Source organism: Dermacentor silvarum, chromosome 1, assembly GCF_013339745.2.
Source record: "Dermacentor silvarum isolate Dsil-2018 chromosome 1, BIME_Dsil_1.4, whole genome shotgun sequence".
In the NCBI taxonomy this organism is placed as follows: domain Eukaryota; kingdom Metazoa; phylum Arthropoda; class Arachnida; order Ixodida; family Ixodidae; genus Dermacentor; species Dermacentor silvarum.
Window position 1 is genome coordinate 22,870,933 of NC_051154.1, and position 22,584 is coordinate 22,893,516.

Consider the following 22,584-nt stretch of genomic DNA (forward strand, 5'->3'; position numbering starts at 1 on the left):
TTGTTTCATGATGAATAGCTGCTGCAATTTGTTCCAGCAAAAATGGAGACCTCTGTAGTTGAGCACTGCACGGGTTCGGGCCAACCCGAAAGCCCGGGCCGTCCGAAGCGTTTGTCGGCGGGCTCAGGCCAGGCCCGGGCTTAAAGCTGCGGGCCAGGGCCGGGCTCGGGCTTGAGGCCGCGGGCCCGGGCCAGACTCTGGCCCGCTCATTAAAGGGCCTAAGTAGGCCTTCAGGCACACGCGACCGTTATGCATTGCATGGTGCAATGCATTCTGTGCCAAGCTGAAGTGACACGTGCAAGATGACTGTATATCTATCAAAGAAAATAGCAAAACAGATGAAGTTCTCATTTTTAACAGGGGAGCTGTTTCAGCCGGGCGTAATGTGTCTGCTGAATCAAAAAATATGGGCCGATCCTGGCAGTGCAGAAAGGGTCCAAGCGCAATGGCACATACACCTAATGGTGGGGACTACTTAAACTTAGTCTGTCATCGATAGCCAATCGATAGCCAATCAATAGCTAATCAATAATCAATCAATAATCAATAAATTCCAGGAAATGCTGGGGATGACTTGGTAGTGCTTAGCCTAGCCCAAATACATGGCCAATATCTTGCAAAAGACTATCGATAGCCAATCAAAAGCTAATCAATAATTGATCAATAATAAATAAATTATAAGTAAATTCCGGGAAATGCTGGGGATGACTTGGTAGTGCTTAGCCTAGCCCAAAAGCCAGGACTAGCTAGGTGCCCATCAGCTCCGCTGTCTCTTTAGCATTGCGCCGCCAGTGCAAGCTATGGAAATTTTTTTCTTTTCCACAAAAACGAACATTGTTTCCGCGTAAGGAAAAATAAATTATACAAAGAATCGCTCCTCAAACCATTTCCATGCTACCGCTTTTGCGATTGCACTATTACCAGTGTCGATACTTAGCATTATTTTAGTGGTAAGGCCAGTTACTTTAGTGCTTTAATGCATAAAACAGCGTTTTCCTCAAAAACTTAACAGGAACGCTCGTGTATTTCGTCGGACACTTCGAAAATTAATGTCTCGGAACTGGTTCAGTCCTGAGAATTCGTTCCAAGTGGATATGCCTTGCGAACTCAGCGGCTACAATTCATAGATTAAAAGATGTGCCGTAAAATAATTAAAAAGTTATTTAGTGTAATTACATTAATTATTCAATTTGGCATTTTGACCATCCATTAGGCCACCCATGTCAGAATTAGCTTGGAACTACATAAAACAATTAGCCTCCTTAGAGTGTCGTCGCATTAATGCGAACGCAAGAAATCCTGAGATATGGTCAATTCCATACTTCAGAACACTCTATAAGCATCAGTCGTTAATACATAATCTACCATTCACTTTGAAGAAATACAAAAATGTTGATAATTTCAGTAAGAAAGAACTCAGCTCATACTTTGTTCGCTTGTAATGTATCTGATGTGATTATTATACTGCCTTTGTGTATGGTTTTGAGTATATAATGTACAACCTGTTTCGTTTTCTTGGCAAATGTTAATATCTCGAAACTGGTTTAGTGCTGATAATTCGTTCCAAGTGGATACGCCTTGCGAACTTAGCGGCTATAATTCGTAGATTGAAAGATGTGCCGTAAAATAATGAATTAAAAAGGTAATTAGCGTAATTATGTTAATTCTTCAATTAGGCACTTTGATTTCTCGTGGAAGTAATGGCCGCCTCATCGAGTAGTTGAGATCAAGGATTATAATTGTGCATTCTGCCACAGGCAATTTTTTAAAATTTCGTTCAGCTAAAATGAAACACCCTGTATATTTGCATGCTAAATGACATCATAGAACCATATCGTACAAATCAAGGTTAGTGCATGCGCACCAGCGGAAAAACAGCAGCACAGGCAACGAGCCGGATTACTGATGTTCCCGTGGGAGAAACAAAGATTTTGGTCTTTTATTGTTTATATACTGCAGCTGATTAAACCTCGAGAAGGTGAGGTTGACAGATACGGTACAATCTGTAAGTAAAAAAAGAATTTTTTTTTCTTACAGGCCAGGCCTGGTCATGCACACGTGGGCCCTAGCTAAGCTTAGTAATGAACACCCAGGCCAGGCCCGTGCTCAGTAACGTGGGCCCGGGCTGGGCCCGGGCTGGTCTCGGTCATGTACTATCGTGAGCAATATGAGCTCGAACACGGGAGCGCGTGGAAAATAGCCTCAAAACCTAGATAGCGTCATACGTGGATGGCGCTGCCGAAACCGGAGGGGAAAGGACTCTTCCGCTAACTGTTGGCACTCCCGCTTCGCTAGCGTACAAAATAAAATGATAAAAGTGGCGTATCCGAACGCTCAGCCAACACCGCCTAGATTTAATACAAGCATGACCTGTGCATTATGGCAGTCTACGTCACAGCCGATATCTCAGCAGCTGCATAGCCTGATGGGTCATTTGATGTAGCTGTGCACGTTGATGTGAATTGATATCACCGCTCGCGGCCAGTGACAGGCTACACGCTACCGTTTTGCAGCAATGATATCGAGGCGGGAGTGTGAACAGCCAGCGGAAGCGCAGCGCCCTTTCCAATTTGTTTCCAAAAGCGGCCGCTGCAAATCGGCCGATGTAGGGTTCGAGGCTATTTTCCACGCGCTCGCGTGTTCGAGCTCATATTGCTCACGATAGTACATCCGGGCCTGGGCCGGGCTCGGGCCGAAAAATCAGGCCCGTGCAGTGCTCTACTCTGTAGTACCAACCAAATTTGTGAGTGGTTATAGTAATCAAATTGTATAGTACAATGTTTTCACTGCTACAATCTTGATTGTTTTACATGCTAGGTACCAACACATGCCAGCATTATCTGCCATTGCTTCCTTGCACTCATCATGGGAGCTTTAATGACAATTCTTTTCTTACGAAGTACAGCACCCAAACTTCACTGCCGTCACTCAAGATTACCTAAGTCTTTAATAAATTCTGTACAACGTGTTAGCATCCTGTCAATGACGGTAAAAAAAGTCAGCGACGATAAAAAATGCTCACTGAGGTAGGGGTGTCAGCAAAAATTTTAGGGAGGTGTCTAACAACTAGCCTTCTCTGGGCACTGTCCTTGATCATGAGAAAGCTGAATTTCCTTGCAGCCTAAGTATGCACTAAACTAAAGAAATGAATGGCAGAGTGCCTCACCACCACAGGGCACTTCTGTGTACTGTGTGCCCAGGAGACAAAAATATTGTTTTTTTCATAGCTTTTATGTTCCAAAACCTTCTGTTACCACATTTATGCCACTAAGGAATGTTCAACAGTCAAGGCATTACAGCTGAAGTCAGAATTAACCCTTTAATGAAGGCACATATAAATACTGGAAAATAATTTTTATTTGTTATGGAAATGTGCAAAACACATCGAGAATAACCACAATCAGCGAAAAAAAAAAAAAAATTCGCAGTAGCTTTTCCAGCATTAGGGGGGAAAACACCAGGCAGAAAACTGGAAGTGGGCTTCACCCCAGGCCGCATATGGCTTCATTTAGAATTTGTACAGACAGTTGTCTGTCATGTATGAACTAAAGGTGTACATTTCAATTGCTTTACATCACATATGTGACACCACTACAGCCGGAGATCATTCATCAATCTGTCTCCTCTGACCATGCGTTCAAAACAAAGCAAGTTGCGTGCTGAACTACTTCTACCTCGTCATGTCTTGCTGCCTGTCATTCAGTGTTGACCGAAGACATAGCAAGGAACTTTGTACTCAATACCGAAACTCAGCAAGAAAAAAACACTTTTTCTGCTATGTTGCCTGTAGACAGCATTCGTCTAAAGCGTTAATAATACACTTGTATTGCATATCAGATCTGCTGACAACTATCACCATGTGGTGCATCTACTGAATAAGATCATTTATAGCTAAACACAGGTGTACCAAGGCAAACTCATTTAAGCAGCCATTTAGTGTGGCCAGGACGTAGAAATTCACATGTGGCTAGGAAATATGAGAGACATCCTCTGGTCAGTTTTCGACGTCAGTGTACTCTCATTGTCCCATGTCAAGCTGCTCAGAAAAATATACAGCTCCTGCAATACACTTGAACTTGACTGAAATTAGAGTTTCTTACAAAAACTAGAGGGAACTCTGGCGCTAGTGTCTAAAGGAGCTGCAAGCATGGTATTTCAGCCTACATAGAAATCATGGGATAGTATATGGATTTACCAAAACTTCATCCTGGCTTCAAACGGCTTTGCAACTTGGGAAAATAATCATTTTCAGCAAAATATTGCATTATAAATGCAACAATTTGCAATGATTATGCATGTGCACATAAACTTATTGAATTCATGCATTTAAAAAATGTGAGTGCTTGTAAGCTTATAAAGTGTAATAGATAATGTCACAAGAATGTATGAAGCCACAAGCACAAAGATTAGCAAAATTTATGTACGACCCATCAATTTCATGGCAGCTGAATGACCGCAACACCAGAGTCAGCACCGCAGTCTAGTAATTTTTGTAGAAAACTTTATGACTAAAACTGCGTCTGGCCCCTTAAAAACCATCAGAACAATGGTACTTGAGCATCTTGTTTTCCTGGCAAAGCTATGTAATACTCCTCTAGTGTAGCCAACGGCATCACAATCCTGGAACTGAGGGTACTGAACTGACAAGGCTGTTTACCACTCACCAATGACTCTTATCTGATCCACAAGGTGGCTGTTGATCCTGGTCACCATTTCATCAATGCTGATATTGGTGGGTAGTTTGAGGGACACCACTTGTCGCACAGCAGAGACTCCTTTGTCTGTACGAGCTGCACGCTGAAACTTCACATTCTGTGGAATGTCTATGTGCTCCTTCTGTATAAGCTGCCCCTTGTACAAAGCAGTGAGCAGGTCATCCTCTATTGTCTTGGTTCCTGGATTCCTGTCAAAGTATTTACAAATCACTCATCAGGAATTGTGCCTTAGGGTTGGCACCAGCAAGTGACAATGTTGTGTTGTAAGTGCCATGTGTAAAAGATGGCATTTATCAGAGATAAGCCTTTGTTATTAATAAATCTTTTCAGTTCCACTTTCACATCACAAAAATTAACTCATTTCCCTTTTCACAGAAAAACAATACATTAACATTGAATGAGGTAATATACATATTCCAAATTCGGTGATGAGGGGGAGCAAGTCATTTCTCAATGATCTGTTTAATCTGCTGGCTGCGCTGTAGATTAAACAGCTCAATGAAAAACACAGCCCCAGGGATGCTCTAGAAAAGCATTGTTTCTCCAGAAACACTTCGAGGCTCGCCCTGTGTATGCAGACCGCTGAGCCCCTCATGTTTCCACAACAGCAGCAGTCATGAAGCCTGCAGTATACCACAGATCCTCTTTAACATCAACATGGTATTTTGCAGGGCTAGTGCAATAATATGCTGGCTGAATCAGTCAAACTTCAACAATGGAATTAACAGATATCCTAGAGGTACTAAGATAAATCTGTATCGGTGTTTTGCGTCAATGGACTATATTTTCAGATTCTAATACCCGTGCCACACGGGCGGAGGGGTGTGTGCTTCGCCTCCTCTCCATGCCGTGCACATGTTGCCTTGAGATGGGACATGGGACATTCATTCAGGAGGTCCCCCTGACAGTTGTTACTTCGGGACCTCCGAATGTGTACTTACACCCACCTTGTATTTGATTTTGTCGTCAAAAATAAATATTGATTGATTGATTAATGAGATGGAAGGAGAGCATGCACGTGGGTGCGCACTATGCTCTGGAGAGAGAAAGAGACAGAGAAGGAAATTGTAGCAGCACCAACGAGGCAACGCGCACAGCTGCTGCCGACGCCATCCGTGTTTCCCCATTCCCCCATGTTCGCGCAGAACGTGTGCGGTGTACGTGACTGCAGCAGGCGCCTCGGGCAGACCAGCCACGCCCTGTCAAGTGTGGAGGCGCAGCTTGGCCGTGACGTAACCGGGGAGATAAAGCTCAGAGCCGCCGCGACGGCGGCAGAACTTTCGTTGACTCTGTGGCGAGTACATGTAGCCTTGACATGGGACGACCAAAGAAGATCCAGGCACCCGAAGAAGCCGCCGCTCATCTTGAAGTGCGTCGTGCGCCCAAGCGAGAATCTGCGCGTCGGCGGCGAGCCGATTCAGAATGCCGTGCCTAGCAGCACTTAGCATTTCCTAGCAAAACTTAGCCAAGCCTAGCAAAACCTGGAAGAAGCTAAGTCGATCACCAGCTCCGCTGCTTACTCCAGCCTTGCACCACTAGTGCAAGCATCCCACGTTTTTTTTTTTTTTTTGCTTTTCCATCCCCTTAACCCTCTTTCCCACACAAAGTGGCAGGCCAGAGACGAAGCTCGTCTGGCTGGTCTATCTGTTCTTCTTACGTATAATGATGTTCTCTTTCTCATTTGATACCAGCCAGCTAGGAACAAAATCCACTATTCTACAGATTTAAAGAAGATGTACGGATCCCAGGCACTGTAGGAATTAGCAAAGCCAAAAAAATGTAGGCAAGGTGAGTTGCTTATCAGCAAGTGCGATGGGTGTAAAAGAACATGCACAGTGGATGGGCCATTCAGTCAATTTATGCTGTTATTTTCCATGTTCATGCTAGACTTCCTAGCCTTTCTACCTACAGAGAGCATTATTCGAATACTATACTGGTGGCAATTAGGAATCTGCAACAATATAACTGCAGTATTTTACTAATGCACGAATAGAGGACTACGGTCAGCATTAGTGTTTGGTGGCTAAAGTCAGACAAGTGCTCTTCAAAGTCAACCTCAGTAACGCTAGATTGCCTGGCACCACCACTCAGTTAAGAGAACGGCTTACATGGTCATCCGAAAGCTGCTAACTGCCTGCCTCAAGTTGATTTTCCACTTCCCATATTATTGCACTGTCTTGTAGACTATATTTAAGATCTCCTCAAAACAACTTTTACTAATGTCTTGAGAGCCTTTGGTAGTGGCACCAAAATTAACTCTTACTTGATTGATTTATTTCAGTTATTGTTCAGACCCTCTTGATAGTTTACGGTAGAACTGGGGAGGTATTCGTAAATGTCCACCTAGTAGACTGTCCATTTTGGCTGGTATGAGTGAGAAAAAAAGCTTGCACCTGCCTCCTTCTCGCGTGTACTGCTATAGCCAATCAGCAGTGGCCAAAATGGACAGTCCACTAGGTGGACACTATGTTTCTGACTTATTTTGTGTGGTTCTAAATAAAACTCAAGCACCCATGATCAATACTTAGATATGGAGATACCTGTGCAACAACCTACACATTACATGTGCTGTGTTCACACATTGTTAAGGGAAGCCCATAAGATACCTCAGTAATTATCTGTGCTGTCATAGTCTAATATCTTTATCACATCACATACAAAAAAATACCAAGTACAGTCAAGTTCACTTATTGCAAACCTGAGCACCGTACAAGATTACTTCATTATGCTCTGATATCCACAATTTTAAAATTTACTTAGAATCATCTTGGTCATGCAACTGTTCTTGAATGTGGACACAATAACCATGGCTTCTGGACTATTCAGTTAAGATAAGTGGTCATCACCAAGGGCTCCGGTGCAGACCAATTGCTTTGAGAAAATAGTGTGGAAATCTGACTGAGTACACTGACAATTAATGACAGCCAGTCTTAGTTTAGGTTTAGCAAACTGAAGTTTCCTAAAAGATTAGTTTTTTATGGCTTAAACAAAGTTGCTTACAATGGTAATTTTTGCTGAGAGCTCCACAGCCTTTCTTCTTGAGGTCAATGATGAACCTCGTGTATAATGATGAACCTCGTGTACAGTGAAGTGGTGAACTGACAGTGTTTGACAGCCAAATAGTACTTTGGCACACAGTTCAGCAAAGGGAAACACATGTGACTATAGCAAGAATGAGACAAAACTTGAAATTGCTAACTGCACGCCTGCACAATTTATGTTTTCACATCTGGTTAGATTAATTTGACCTCGTGCACTGTCCAGTGGTAGAGCAAAATCCAAAAACTGAGGAGGAAACGAGGCACATAAAACCAAGTGTTGCTTTCCCAGGCAAGTACGGAGGCCTTGTGCATTCACATCAAACCTCTTATGTCTGTACATGTTCATTCTGAGACAGTGTCATTGCTCGCATGCAAACTACATTTTTTTAAAACTGGGGGGGGGGGGTTAAACGTCTAGAAACTTCACAGTGAATTATGAGGGATGTGAATATGGAGGGCTCCCAATTAATTCTGACCACTTGGGGTTCTTTCAACATGCCCCCAAAGCACGATACCATAAGCATTTTTTCATTCCACCCCTATTGGAATGCACCCACCACAACCAGGATTGAACCCACAATCTCATGCTCAAGCGCAACGCTATAGCCAGTGAGGCGGGTGAAGGCAAACTATGATGTATCATTTACTATAAGTGGTCTTGCCTACAATAGTGATGCAAGTTACACACAGAACATGAACTTAGAATGAACACAGAATTGAATATTACACACTAACTACTCGTATTTGAAAATGAACTATTTGGTATTTTTTAATACTCAGAACTAGCCAGATATTTCACAGCAACCTATGTACTGTAAAAGCCTTGCTACTGTTCTATGCCTGCTAAACAAAGTATTGCAAATTATCAGAAGAGAAGCAGTGCAAATGAAAAATTTCGAGGACGCTCAAGTTTCGCCTTTAAGAGTGGAACGCGATAGCATTCAAAGAACCCTGACTGCTTCTCACACTTCCTGGCAATGCAGCTTATGTAACCATAATGTTTACCGGAAAACACTGGCGGTGAACGCTATGCACGAAGGCGAGCTTTCTGCTAGAAAAGCGGCCTCTTGTGTGGGCCAATCCCGGAGGCAGTGCACAGCCGCGCCAAAAAAATTGCATAATTTTCAGGTTTCTGTTATTGTTTCGCACTTTTAATATTTCCGTCCGAGAAGATTTAACATAAAAGGCATGTGCTGTTGGCACTTTGTTTCATGACATTTGTTTCTGGGCTGCCATTCTCAAAATTCAGAGGAATAACTTTGTCAAGAATGTGAGACAAGGTATGAGCAACTTAACGCTATCGCGTTAAAATGGGCAACACAAGCTTTGTTTTTGGGTTCATGCGGGAGCCTACACAATCGTAATTTTGGTTTGTAGTCACTTAGTGCTTCAGGAAATTCAGTCATGTAGCAGTTTGATAAATAAATATTCCTGCTGTAAATATATGTGTATGCGTTTGACTATTCGATATTTAATACTTCCTATACATATTCGAAAATGTTGATATTAGCCCACCTCTACAAAAATGCTTTTACAGCTACGACAATTCAATGGAAGACAAAAGAGAAGAATGCGCAAACAAGCTGTCAGGCATTATAAAAAGGAAATTGTCTATTGATTGTTATTCAGTAAAAAGATGGATTTAAAAGTCGGGACATTTGGCCACCCCAATTGGGTCAAATCGGGGCTTGGGATCCCGTTTACACAAAAGTCAGGCCTGTCCCACTAAATCTGGGACAGTTGGCAACCCTAGTGCTGTGTCATCTTCCTGTATCCTTGTCTCAAGTGTTGCTCGAGTGTCATGAACCATCAAATGGCTCAACGAAATCTGTCAGCTTCAAAATGCATGCACATTCTGCAGAAAATAATGAAAGCATACATGGGTGCAATTTCATTAGTGTATACCATGTTAACTTGCTCGAATACAGTAGTTACCTTTGCATTCCTAGATAGTCCTTTCCATTGTAACACATACACAAGGCCATCTTCTTTGCCTTCACTCTTAGGAATTCTGCGTTTTGTGCCTTGGGTGGACAAGAAAAAAAAGTAGGGTTTGTAACTCAGAACAGAGTACAGAACAGAGAAGGAGTAATCCATTCTGTGTAAAAGTAAGAAAATGTGTAGATCATAAGGACAGAAAGCAACAATACCTCACTATCTGACTTCAGCCGCTTGGCATCTTTTTCTCCATCGTTGTTGTCCAGTGCATGTTTCTTTTCTATGACATTCTGCAGTTCTGACATGATGCTGGTTATGAAGGGCCACCTAACTGATTCTTTCTTCCCAAATGCCAAGCCTAAAAGGTGCCTCAGTGTCCCCTGCAAATCAGAGCATCCCAATCAGACAGCCATAACACAACTCTATTAATGACACAATTACCTATCTAAATTCAGTCACCAGTGTCCTTTAAAAATTAACAGAAGCATAAACATCCATTCTGAAGGGTCCCTGCAAGACATTGTGGAGGTGGTAAACAAACCTGCCCAGTTGGTAGATAGACAATGCTGTCATTCACACCTAAGCCCAAAATTATTCCCGTGTACACAACAAATAGCCTATAACATTGCTTGAGAAACAACAAACAACCTGCCCTTTCACACAATGCTTTAAAATCTCTGCCACTTCTAATACTTATATGGGCACAGAAAAAAGGATGATTACTGGTTGAATTTACACATTGTTAATTAAATAAAATTCTGGGGTTTTACGTGCCAAAACAATGATCTGATTATGAGGCATGCTGCAGTGGGGGAGTCTGGATTAATCTTGACCACCTGGGGTTCTTTAATACTAGTGTCACAGGTACACTTCTGATCGTGATCGGGGCCGATCCGGATCGGATTTCTTGATCGCGATCAATAATCATCTCTGCTACACGGTCCAACGATCCAGATCAAGTTATCGTCGGCAACTCTCACAACTGCATAATGCCTTGGCTACAAAAGAACTTGGTTTCCAGTTATTCTTGTGTTCTTGACCTTGCGTTTGTAAGCAGCTCGCTCTCGGACTGCTTTGTTGTTGTCAAAGATGGGATATCTGATCACAAATTACTCATTTTAGCGCATCCTATTTCTGGCTTGCGATCACCAGTTAAACCTTCTGACACTTTTATCAGGGACTATACGCATGCGGATGATGATGCAGTGCTTAGCTATATGGAATCCTTGTTCCCATATTACAGTGAGATAAAAGATGTTAATGAGTTATGGTCATGTTTTCAAGACATGATATTTCACTGTGAGCGCAGTTATGTGCCGCTAAAAAAGAAACGTATCAACAGGAACTACCCATGGATGAATCGAGATCTGATTCATCTGAAACGCAAGATTAAACGCTGTCGTAAACATGGCGACAATAAACAGCTTCCAAGTCTAGTACACACTTTTCAGGAAAAAATGCACCGTAGCAAGAAACCAACTTTTTTCCTGCACTTTGTCCTCTTTCATGTTAGAACCCAAAACATTCTGGCGCTATTTGTCTAAAGATAAAAATGGTATCACAGAGATAAAAGCATCAGGTATAAGCATTGATGATCCCCTTCACAATTTCTAAAAAATTCCACGCATTTTTTCAGTCCATTTTTACGCTGACGGCGTCGCACGCACACATGCACTTGTTACACCAATGCCTGAAGTTCACGCACACATGCAATTCTTACACCGATGCCTGAAGTTAACTTAAGCAAAGACGGTATCCTTAACCTTTTGCGTGAACTTAATTTAAAGCAATCACCCGGTCCTGACAAAATATCAAACGTTTTTCTTAACAGATATGCGATTTGGGTGGCAGAGTATTTGTATGCAATATTTACAACCTCGTTAGAATCTTGTGTGATACCCGATGACTGGTGCTCCGCAAGGATAGTCCCAATTCATGTCTGGATCTCCATTAGACTTAAACAACTACAAACCAGTTTCCCTAACATCCACAATTTGTAAGCTGCTAAAACATATTATATTTAAGGCGATTATGATACATCTAGAAAATAACCAACTGCTTCACGACAATCAACATGGCTTTAGGTCTGGTCTGTCCACTGCAACTCAGCTAGCCGAGATAATCAATGATTTCGTAAATTCACTAAATATGAAGAGTCAAATTTACACAGTGTTTTTTTAGACTTTTCTAAAGCGTTTGATGCTGTTCCTCATGATAATTTAGTAACTAAACTGCATGCTACTAGTATTGAACACAACAATGTTCACAGGATAGCATGCTACTTAGCTTCAAGGAAACAATATGTGGCTGTTAATGACTACATCTCTGACACACTAGATGTGCACTCAGAAGTACCACAAGGGTCGGTGCTTGGTCCACTGTTGTTATTGGTTTATATCAATGACATCTATTTATCAGTGCAACCAACGGTGAAGATCCGACGTTTTGTGGACGACTGTGTTGTGTATACTAGCATCAATCAGCACTCTGATCAAGTCAGACTAAATGATGCGTTGTATTCAGTCAGTGCATGGTATGACAAATGGGGCTTGAAGCTCAATACTTCGAAAATGGCGAGCATAACATTTAGTAACAAAAAAGAGCCTTCAGAATTTGCTTACACCATTAAAAATGCTTATGTTAAAAAACTCGGCAAGTGAAGTATTTGGGTCTTACACTCACGAGTAACTTAAGTTGGGAATCCCATATAGATAATCTTTGTAGTAACGCACTGAAAAAGCTGGCATTTTTAAAACGGAAACTGTGTCATGTGCCACTCGCCGTAAAGTTAACAGCATACAAAGCTCTCATCGGGCCAAAATTAGAATATGCGGACTTAATCTGGCGTCCGTATCAACAATATTTAATTACAATAATAGAAAGGGTGCGGAACTTAGCCTTGAGGTTTATCTATTCTGCCTATTCATGTCTCTCGAGCGTATCTGTCCTTCGCGATAGGGCAAAGATGAAAAAACTCGATCATCGTAGAATGGTGTCCAGATTAAAATTTATCTATCAGCTTCACCATGGTCACGTTAAAATAGCATGTGAACGTTATATAACCGAGCTGTCCATGCGCTTTGATCGCACAGAGCACAGCAAAACAGCTAGGCAACCATTTAGTCACCTAAACATACATCAATATTCCCCATTTCCTCATGCTATTTCACTATGGAATAAATTACTACAAGAAGTAGTTAACGTTAATATGACACAATCGTTCGTTCATCTTGTGAATAACTTTTCTTTTGATTGTACTACACTGCAATGAAGGAAATTAATCAATTCTCGTGTCTGTTTTATATTAATATTAGGTAAAATGCTGAATGCAGTGTACTGTTGCGTGTGCATGGTATATCACTGCCACGGCCGCTGGATAAAAAAAGGTGCGGCCTGCCGCGTCGGGCGCGCTGCTATGGGAGCGAACGTGACGGCCGTAGTTGCATTGTCGACCGCTTGGCTGTGCCGAACGGCGCTAGCTGAGGGAGATGGAACGCGTCGGCTTGCACGCGCGACGGCGTTGCAAGCGCATTCCTGACGCATTTGCTATGCCAATGCCAGACAACAGTCCCTGGCGTGTGGCGCCACGGCGGATCACACCATTTTCGATGCACGCGGCAGGCCGCACCTTTTTTTTTATCCAGCGGCTGTGTCATTGTTTTTTAGTTGCGAACTACAACTACTGTTTCTGCTTCATATTTATTGTTTATAATTCTACATTGCAAATGTTGATGTCCCTGTATTTTTGTTTCTAGTCTTGTTTATTACAATTGATGTAACCACTCCTGCTTGGGCCCGAATAGGGCCTGCAGTATTTGTAAATAAAAAATAAAAATGCAGATTTGCAAAATATGGTTAAATTTGGACAATATTTCAATTGTACAGTTTACTATTGTTGATAAAAAGGTTTTTGAGCGTTTTTTATTGAACTACCTTCACTTTCTGTTTTTAGCACTTTCAGAATACTTCGCTAGAGGGCGCAGATGTCAGCCTGCGATCGGATTCACAGATTGCGATTGTCCGGATCCAAATCCCACAAGATCGTGATCACAAATGACCGTGTCGCAACACTAGATCCGGATCAAGCTCAATGTGAATTAGCCCTGATCGCAATCAGAAGTGCCCGTGTGACACCAATATAACATGCACACAGGCGTGTGTGCATTTTGCCCCCATCGAAACGTGGCCGCCCCGGCCAGGATATGATCCCGCGACCTCGTGCTTAGCACTATAGCCTACTGAGTAACCACGGTGGGTACACATTGTTGCTACAAATGCCCCTGTTCTCAGTAAAAGGTACTCAGCAATGCGATTATTTATCAGCTTGATTTTGATGAATAAAAATTTATGTTCATTAGGCCAAAAGTAGCGAGACACAACTTCTCACCCCTCACCTCAAAGAGCAGTCCTCAATCAAGTTGTGCAGCAGCCTATTTCTTGGCAAACAACACTGTCATCACTAAAGTTTGTCTTGATCTGTCTGCTTGTGCGTGTGCATACTCGGGTGCCTTTCGTGTCCATGCATCCTATACAAGCAATAAAACTCTGGGGTTTTATGTGCCTCGTATGATTATGAGGCACACCGTAGTGGCGGATTTCGGATTAACGTAGTGGGGGATTTCGGACTACTTAGGGTTATATAACATCACCTACATCTAAGCACACGAGCATTTTTTAAGTTTGCTGCCACCAAAATGTGGCTGTCGTGGCAGAAATTGAACCCATGACCTCTTCCATGCAAGCATTGTGGGGCCATTTCAACAAGGACCAACATGTTTGTTTGTACACATCAGTGGTGCCTTTTTACTTGTAGTTCATGGTGGGTCAACAACCTGTTTAGCAACAGGAAACACATGCTGGATTAAAGGTCAGCCAAAATATGGCTGAACAGCTGCAGCAAGACCTGACAAAACATAACGAAAAAAATCTAAGCACTTCAGCACTTCATGCGTGTTCAGTACCAATCTCAACACTCAGCACAATTATGTGTGCCGGGAGGATCATGATGTGCATCACTATAGACTGCCACACACCTTTCCGCACTGTAAAGGAACAATGAAAATGGGGGAAAAGCAACAAAGTCATTGTAGGGACAACACTTGATTGCCAATAAGTGCTCTCATTACAACAGCGTTCCATATCTTTCCTGGAAGGTACCAGATAAGATCTGTTAATATCGTGCATGCATACTGCGAACTGCTTAGTTGTGCAAGAGGGTCCACAGTAAAGGTTCTTCATAACTAACCATTTGCAAAAATATTGCTGCGCATGCACAAGCAACAGTATTTGTAACCATGTAACCTCGAAAATAGACCAGTGTAACAAACTATTGTTCCCATTCAACATCTTGCCCTTTACCACTGGTGAACTCAGCACACGCCTCTACTTTGCCAGAGCCTGCGTGTGTGGGGTAACTATGAGGACCTGGAATTTTCACAGAAATTTTTGAAAAGCTTTTGTGCTTGTGCTTTCTCCCTGGAAGGCCAGGGGACTCAGAGGGAGAAATCGAGCCTGAATTAGAGTATGTGGTTAGAAAACATCAGGTGGCGCTCACTATTTTGCAAATTGTCAACTGCATTTAACCTCAAGACAACATTTTTGAGAATGGAAAATCAGCTCCAAGGAAACCATAAGGTAAAGGAACCTTCATGAAAGGGCAACACTGTCATCCAACCAACAGTAGCATGAACAACAAATGTTTTCCCTCAGGGAATCTTTCAGAACCGATTTGCCACATTCAGTTCCCTTTGAGTTGTCAATTCGGCCTTGCTTTGCAATCCAGTATCCTCCTAGCTAGTTCAAATAATAGAGCAACCACCCTCTGAGAAACACAAATTTCTGGTGGAAATTTGTGTCATAGTTAGCTCCATTTTCGAACTTGTTGGATGTGAAAGTTGTCTTCCACAGCCAGTTAGGTGCAAGCAGTTGCACAGTCCCTCTTAGTACCGTAAGTTCGTTCGGTGGTCAGTGTAATGGCAAATTCGCAAATTCAACTTGCCATTTCAGAGTGTGTATTGTTCGTACATGAAAGTTGTGCCAGGTAACTTAAAAGCCACGTTATGATGAGAATAAGTGGGTCAAACAATGCCAATTAGCCTTCATTATCACTGTTTGTGCCCACTTACGTAAACTCGCAGTAATGCTTATTTGGTGTCTTACACGACCTTTGAAACGCTGCAGGGACGCTCTGAAACAAGTCAAATATGATCTGCTTAAGTGACGAAGTTGAAATTGCCCCCATGATCGGGGCTAGCGCTCTCCTGTGCGTCGAACATGTTCTTCTGCAAGTTCCGGTTGATATATTGAACGATGAAAGACTACTCGTGTTAAGAGAAGTTAACACTACGTTGGCTCGACTACAACTGTAACAGGTCGAATCCTACAAGCATGTCACACGCGAGAGACTGAAAACTTTGCCGACGCAGGTAGCCCTATTGTTCTACGATGCGTAAAACGTTATTTTATAACACGCCGTGAACCCGTACGTGTATTCTACCCGTGTGGACACGTGTATTCATCCCGTACGCCAGCGCACACACAAGTTGCGCGACTCAGCATTCCAACAGCAGTTCCGTGAAAAACGGTGGAAAACAATACAGCAAACTAAACTTTAAAAAGGCACTTTTGTACTTGCAGGTGCATGCTCAAAACACGCAAAAATCAGCGTCGAGTTTGCACAGCATCCGGATGAACACGAGTCCCCACCGCACAGTTGCTAAAGCAGCCCTCATCCCAATGATGTGTGCCAGGGAAAATCAAATGTTTACAAAGATCAACGTACACTCATATGACCCTCACCACCATAGAACCGAAGTCACCAGGATAACGAGGCAAGCGCCAAGAACAACTTTCGTCCAAACGATCGCGCACAACCATTCGCCATGCGGTTTGGAGGAGGAACGGATAAGGAAAAAACAGAAGCAGACGAAGACGTTAACCTAGATCAGTTACCTACATAAAGGCAGCACTGCTCACGTTTAAGTTAAACTGTCAGTCCCCTTATTAAAAAAATAATAATAATAATGAATATGCGTGAGCGTAAATAGCGTAAATTTAAACACCATGGCGACAATGACGCACTTTCGGTGTCTGCAATCGCTTCCGGCGCTAGCCATGCGCTTGCAGCTTGAAGTGCGCGAAAATGACACCCTAGGGAAAGCATAGCCTCTGAGATTCGCAATGATGATCACTACTAGCGAGCGTTTGATGGTAAGTTCACTGGAAACGCTAATTCACCAATGTGACTAGAGAGTAATGGGTCACTATAGTGGCCTAAAATACTAGCACAGTGGCCAAAGTGATTGGTGGGGTCCAAATTGCATTTTTATATACGTCTTCTTAACTCTTTTTTTTTTTTTTTCTTCCTCAAGACTTCTCTATCTACCCTGTACTGCTAGCTATGCCTGTAACAGATCACACAGTATCAATATCTTTCCTGTTTTGTAGCGTTAGCTACACTGGCCTAGCCAAGCCCGTTTCGCGCGGCACATCAAGAGCCGTGCTGCGCATGCGCAAGGATCAGTGATGTCACACGGCTTGCGCACCGGAGCCACCGGAGCCGGCACCTCTCGCGAACTCCGCCGCCGCCGCGCGCGACTCACCGCCGCCGGTCTGCGCATTCCAGAGGAGTGACGTCGTTGCCGTGGTAGACGCACTGGCGCCGGCGCGCGCTCGCTGTGCAGTCGCCGTCTGACACTGCGCTGGAGCCGCTGCGCTTCTGACTGGCGTTTGCCAGTGTGGTATAGCCATGGAGAAGGAGAGCGCAAATGCTGCTCAACAGCGCAGAAGAACGGAGAAGCTTGACTCATCGGATCCCGAAGTAGTTGCCTGGCAATTAGCGGTTGAGCGTAGGAGGAATGAACAGAAGAAGACAACTCCAAATACTGTGTTGGGGCCATAGAGACGGCAGCGTGTTACTTCACTGATCACCGAGCCGTCTTTGTGGCAATAGAGAAGCAACGTGACGTTGAGCAAAAATAAATATACATGTGCCACATAATACGTACACCGCGTGCGTGTCATTGGAGCAGCAGTAAGCATGACAATCAAGCTAATCCTTGACAATCTAGACAACCAGGAAAGCTAAGAATAATCAGCTGAACCTTTGCTAACGCTACGTATATCCTGGCATAGCCGAGCTAAGCCACGCCAGTATTTTTTTTTTTTTTCTGTTAGCTATCCATGCCTCATAAATTGACGCCCTCTGAACTTAAATTAGAATGTTAAAGGCTATGCTTTTGTTGGTTGCATGAGGCGGAAGCGATTTCGGGAGCCTGAAAAACGTCATACAAGGTTGCCTCTGAGTAACAAAAACGGACATTTTTGCAGACTGCATGCGCCGAAAGTAATGGAGAAGCCAGAAAACGTCATGACCACCACGCTAAAAAAAAAAGAAAGAAAAGAAAACGTTTTTGCGGTTAGCAGTCGCCAGAGGCACTGCGATGCTAAATCTCGTGTGCGCTTCCGCTCGGGAAGCGGCTGCTACACGCTGCGTAACGCATGCTCCGTCAAAGTGTATGTCGCCGCAAAGTAATGATTCTGCAGCACTTTGCTGCCCAAAGCAAATCAAGCATTTGTATATTGTGCTCTTTATCCTATCTATACGATTGCGGGCTTGCCACTGCAATGCTCGGCTGTACGGCTAAGCGGACATGTAGGGAAATATACGGGGAAGGCTGCCAAAAATTAAAAAAAAAAAAAAATTGAGCGCTCAAGACGAAAACGCGATTTTTGGAAAACCAGGTTATCGGAAAGGCCGTTATCAGGTGACAAGCTATGTGTTTTAATTTTGTCGCTAATTAATTAAATATACTATAATGATATCTATCACCTCAGGAACAAAATGGGGCCCCTCAGAGTCATCATTGCTCCAATTGTACCAAGCACTATTCATCGCAGTAGCGCACCCAGGATCTCTGCCAGGGGGGGGAGCAAGCACTTTGCATAATATGCAATTTCCTTGCTTTAGTCAGAGGAATCAACAGGAAACAAAATGCCTAATAATTATAATAATGACACCAAGGATGATGATGATGATGCTTATTTTTTCAGCGTTTTACTCAAAGTAATTTAAGAGTGAATGAATATATACAAGATAGTGATACAGTGTTTTTGTTAATCAGGTAAATTCGACCTCAAGCCACCGCCCGAATTGTAATGACAATGTGAACAGATCACTGAAGGTACATGTTGGACTGGTGGGGCTGCAGTGGGTGCGTGGGGGGGGGGGGGGGGGGTTACAACACCCGAAATCTCCCCCCCCCCCCCCCTTTCGGTGCGCCACTGAAGCATGGGGTATATACGGTACAGCATGTCGGCGCTCTCAAGCATGTGACTTAGCTGTGTGCGCACACTGGAGAGCATTCAAGCTCAAGCATTGCGCACATGGTTGGGCCTCCCCCGATGCACGTCAACCAATGGAACAATAGCAGAAGCTCGTGCTTGTCCTATTGTTGTATACTTACTCTGCGAGCACCTTCGAAGTAACTTCGCGTGTTGACCCGACACATTTACCATCCTTTGTCATCGCTCCCGGCCACCCACCCAGGTTGCAGCTTTTTAAGGACTCTATCGCGTCATCAGAATATTCTACCGTCAAGATTTCCTCGCGCCGGTACTCCGAGAATACCTCCGTGGATACTGCCTAAACCTTTCGTCGCTCTGCAGATTCCTAGCTGGAATTACAAAAAGTCATCCGTTGCATCCATTGGCCTCAAGCAACTTACCCTGTTTCACATTTATGCGGAGTACGGAGATACTGTATACATGTATACCGATGGCTCGGTCACACCATATGCCTCCACTGCAGCCTTCGTCATCCCATATATGATCATCGCACGATGGTTTAAACTAGACCACGGGACAACATCAACTGCCGCAGAACTTGTTGCTCTCCGAGGAGCGTACTTGCGCATGGACGATATACTGTGATTCCAAGCCAGCTCTTCAAACCTTTGACTGTGTCCTCAGACGGGGCCCGTATTTTTCAATGGGTATAGAAATTACAGAGCATCTCGACCATGCAAATAGAAATAGTCATAATATCACCTTTCAGTAGATACCTTCACACTCTGGCGTGATAGGGAATAAACAGGCAGACGCTGAAGCGAAAACTGCTTTAAATAACGCTTCTGAAGTACGCATTCCATTCTCACGAGCCGACACAAACGCCCGCTCTGCTCCGTCGAGGCGCGCTCGTAACATACCGTCGCAGCCAATGGCAATTTAGGTGCCGTTTCGCTGCTCCAGACGACAGACGCCGGCTTTTTCGCTCAGTGGTCCATTTGACGCATTCGCACCAAAACATTCGTTGTTCTCTTTCATATTGATGATGACTGCACGTCATGGACAATTTTATGCAGTGCCGATGTTAGTGAAGCCGAGGGCAGGCCAGGAGCCGTAATCACCACGTTAAAATAAGAATGATGGTTCGGCTTGCGGAACGTGACGTCACAGCCAATGAGAATTTAAGCGCCGTTTCGCTGCTCCAGACGACAGACGCCGGCTGGACCCAACCAGATCGACGACACAAGCGATTGCATAAATGGGACCAAGAAATGAACCCCCCCCCCCGTATGCCTCACAAACTCAAAAGAAACCAAACAAGCATGGTGCACCGGATTCGCCTTGGTGTCGCATTCACCAAGCGTTATAGGCCCATATGATAGGGTGCAGTCATAGTAGCCCAAATTGTGAATACTGTCAGGTAACAGAAACACTTGATCATATAATTTGCGTTTGTCCCGCGCACGCGCAAGAACAACAGAAACTGGTGTCTTCCATTGCAAACGTCGACAAGAGACCACTATCAGACGAGTTTCTTTTAAGTCCATTGCCCAATGCAACCAGCGCAGCCATTATAACCAGTGCCGCTATAGCCTTTCTACAAGCCACTTGGCTGGACACACGGCTTTAGAGATGCCCCAACGTTGTCAACTTGTATATACGCACCTTGTCCTCATCCATCATCATTCATCAGCCCTTCTCCTCCCCGTCCCTTTTCCCCAGTGTAGTGCCAGGCAGAGCAAGCTAAAGCTCAGGCTAACCTCTCTGCCTTTCTGTAAATAAATAAATCTCTCTTTTTGTTACTTCAGATACATAACTAGTGTCAATAAAGTTTGTACTGCTGACCCCCGAGGCAGTCTCATATCAATTTTCACATTGCGCAGAAAGTCCTTTTTCTAAGCCCTGCGGCAGGAGAAAGTGTCACACTTTCTCGCTGGAAAACATGAATCTCGGTGCTTGAGAAGCCCAGGAAACCTCGTGCACAAGGTCAGCTGTGGACGTCAATTATGACGTCGCCCGGTCTGCGCCACGCAAGCCGAACCATCATTCTTATTTTAACGCGGTGATTACGGCTCCTGGCGAGCCCTCGGCTTCACTAACATCGGCACTGCATAAAATTGTCCTGACATACAGTCGTCATCAATACGAAAGAGAACAACGAATGTTTTTGACGCGATGCGTCAAATGGACTACTGAGCGAAAAAGCCGGCGTCTGTCGTCTAGAACAGCGAAACGGCACCTAAATTCCCATTGGCTGTGACGTTACGAGCGCGCCTCGACGGAGCAGAGCGGGCGAAGGGGAACACCTACTGCACCGCTAGTTCGCCAGGTGTTGCGTGAGGAGAGAGGGCATCGCCGCCACGCCACGTCACCCTCGCTCTCAGAAGCAGGCTCAGTAGTAGTAGCAGTAAACGTTTTTGACAAACAGAAAATAAATACGGAGAAAAATGTACATCGAGTGGAGTCTTCACTCGCTTGGATTACCAGTCCGCGCTGGGTCGCTAGGTCGGGGATGGACAGAGTGGCCTCCCACTGCTTTTCATTCTTTATTTATTCTTGAGACAACTTGTTTTACTCTTTAATGGTTCTAACAAAAAAAAAAAAAAAGGATTTTGCGAATAGGTCCGTCTTGGTACGCAATTCCCTTATTTTGAAGACATGGTCAGTTCTATATGAATGGTAATGGGGTTCTTTGAAGTATTTTTCTTTGTTAATTCCTGTTTTCTTATTAAATATCCGAAAAAAGAATTTCAACTGCAGTTTTTGTCGGCGCGAGGAAAGCAGTTCCCACTCAAGTTCATTTTTCATTTTAGTGTAGCTCGCTCCCCTCTAGCTTGTACCGTCCCAAGACGAACCTAGCTGTCCGATTTTGAATTTTCTCTAGTTCAATCAGGGTAACTTGCGAAGGATCGCATACGGCACAGGCATAGTCTAGTATAGGTCGAACACATGTTAAATAGGCTGTCTTTTTAAAGTTTAGTTACGAAGTTCTTAAATTGCGTTGCATAAAATTTAGTGCCCTTAAGCTCTCCCAACCACGTCGCTTACATGTGCATTCCATGAGCAATCAAATGAAAAGACTACAACTAGATATGTATATCTAATTTCGTTTTTTACAGGCTCATTGTTTAAGAAGTACTCAGTCTTCATTGGATTCCGTTTCTTTGGAAAAGAGACGTGGACACACTTTGTATTATTTAGGTTCATTTTCCACATAGAGCACCAATCCTGAACACGTTCCAAGTCAGTCTGCAGTTGGGTAACGTCACTCTAACTCCTTATTTGTCTGTACACAACGCAATCATCTGCAGTATAAGATGTGATGAAATACATACTGAAATATCATTAATATACACTAAAAATAAAAATGTCTCCAATACAGTGCCCTGTGGGACTCCCGACGTCACATCAACGTATCCAGAGCTTTTTCCATTTAAAATGACACATTGTCGACGCTAACACAAATACATTTCTATCCACCTAAGCACAGCAGGGTCTATGTTTAGTAGTTTAAGTTTGTTGCAACGAAATGAATGCGTTACCGTGTCTAATGCCTTACGGAAATCTAAGAACATACAGTCATGTCTAAGAACATACAAAAAATT

At 43.6% G+C, this 22,584-nt stretch overlaps 1 protein-coding gene across 2 annotated transcripts in view; it reads right to left on the reverse strand.

Moving 5' to 3' along the window:
• The window catches only part of LOC119458108 (pseudouridylate synthase 1 homolog), a 56,302-nt gene extending 39,685 nt beyond the window's left edge, over positions 1–16,617 (reverse strand). Inside the window, exons 1-4 of one of the 2 annotated variants that reach the window (XM_049665522.1) lie at positions 16,493–16,617; positions 9,907–10,074; positions 9,692–9,780; positions 4,665–4,903 (exon numbers count right to left, since the gene is read on the reverse strand). In XM_049665522.1, the coding sequence (XP_049521479.1) occupies positions 4,665–4,903; positions 9,692–9,780; positions 9,907–10,074; positions 16,493–16,570 (574 nt within the window). In that variant the 5' untranslated portion in view covers positions 16,571–16,617. Of the gene's footprint in view, positions 1–4,664; positions 4,904–9,691; positions 9,781–9,906; positions 10,075–16,475 lie in introns of both variants that reach the window. The other variant, XM_037719932.2, reaches the window with a different exon arrangement.
• Positions 16,618–22,584: the final 5,967 nt, after the last annotated feature.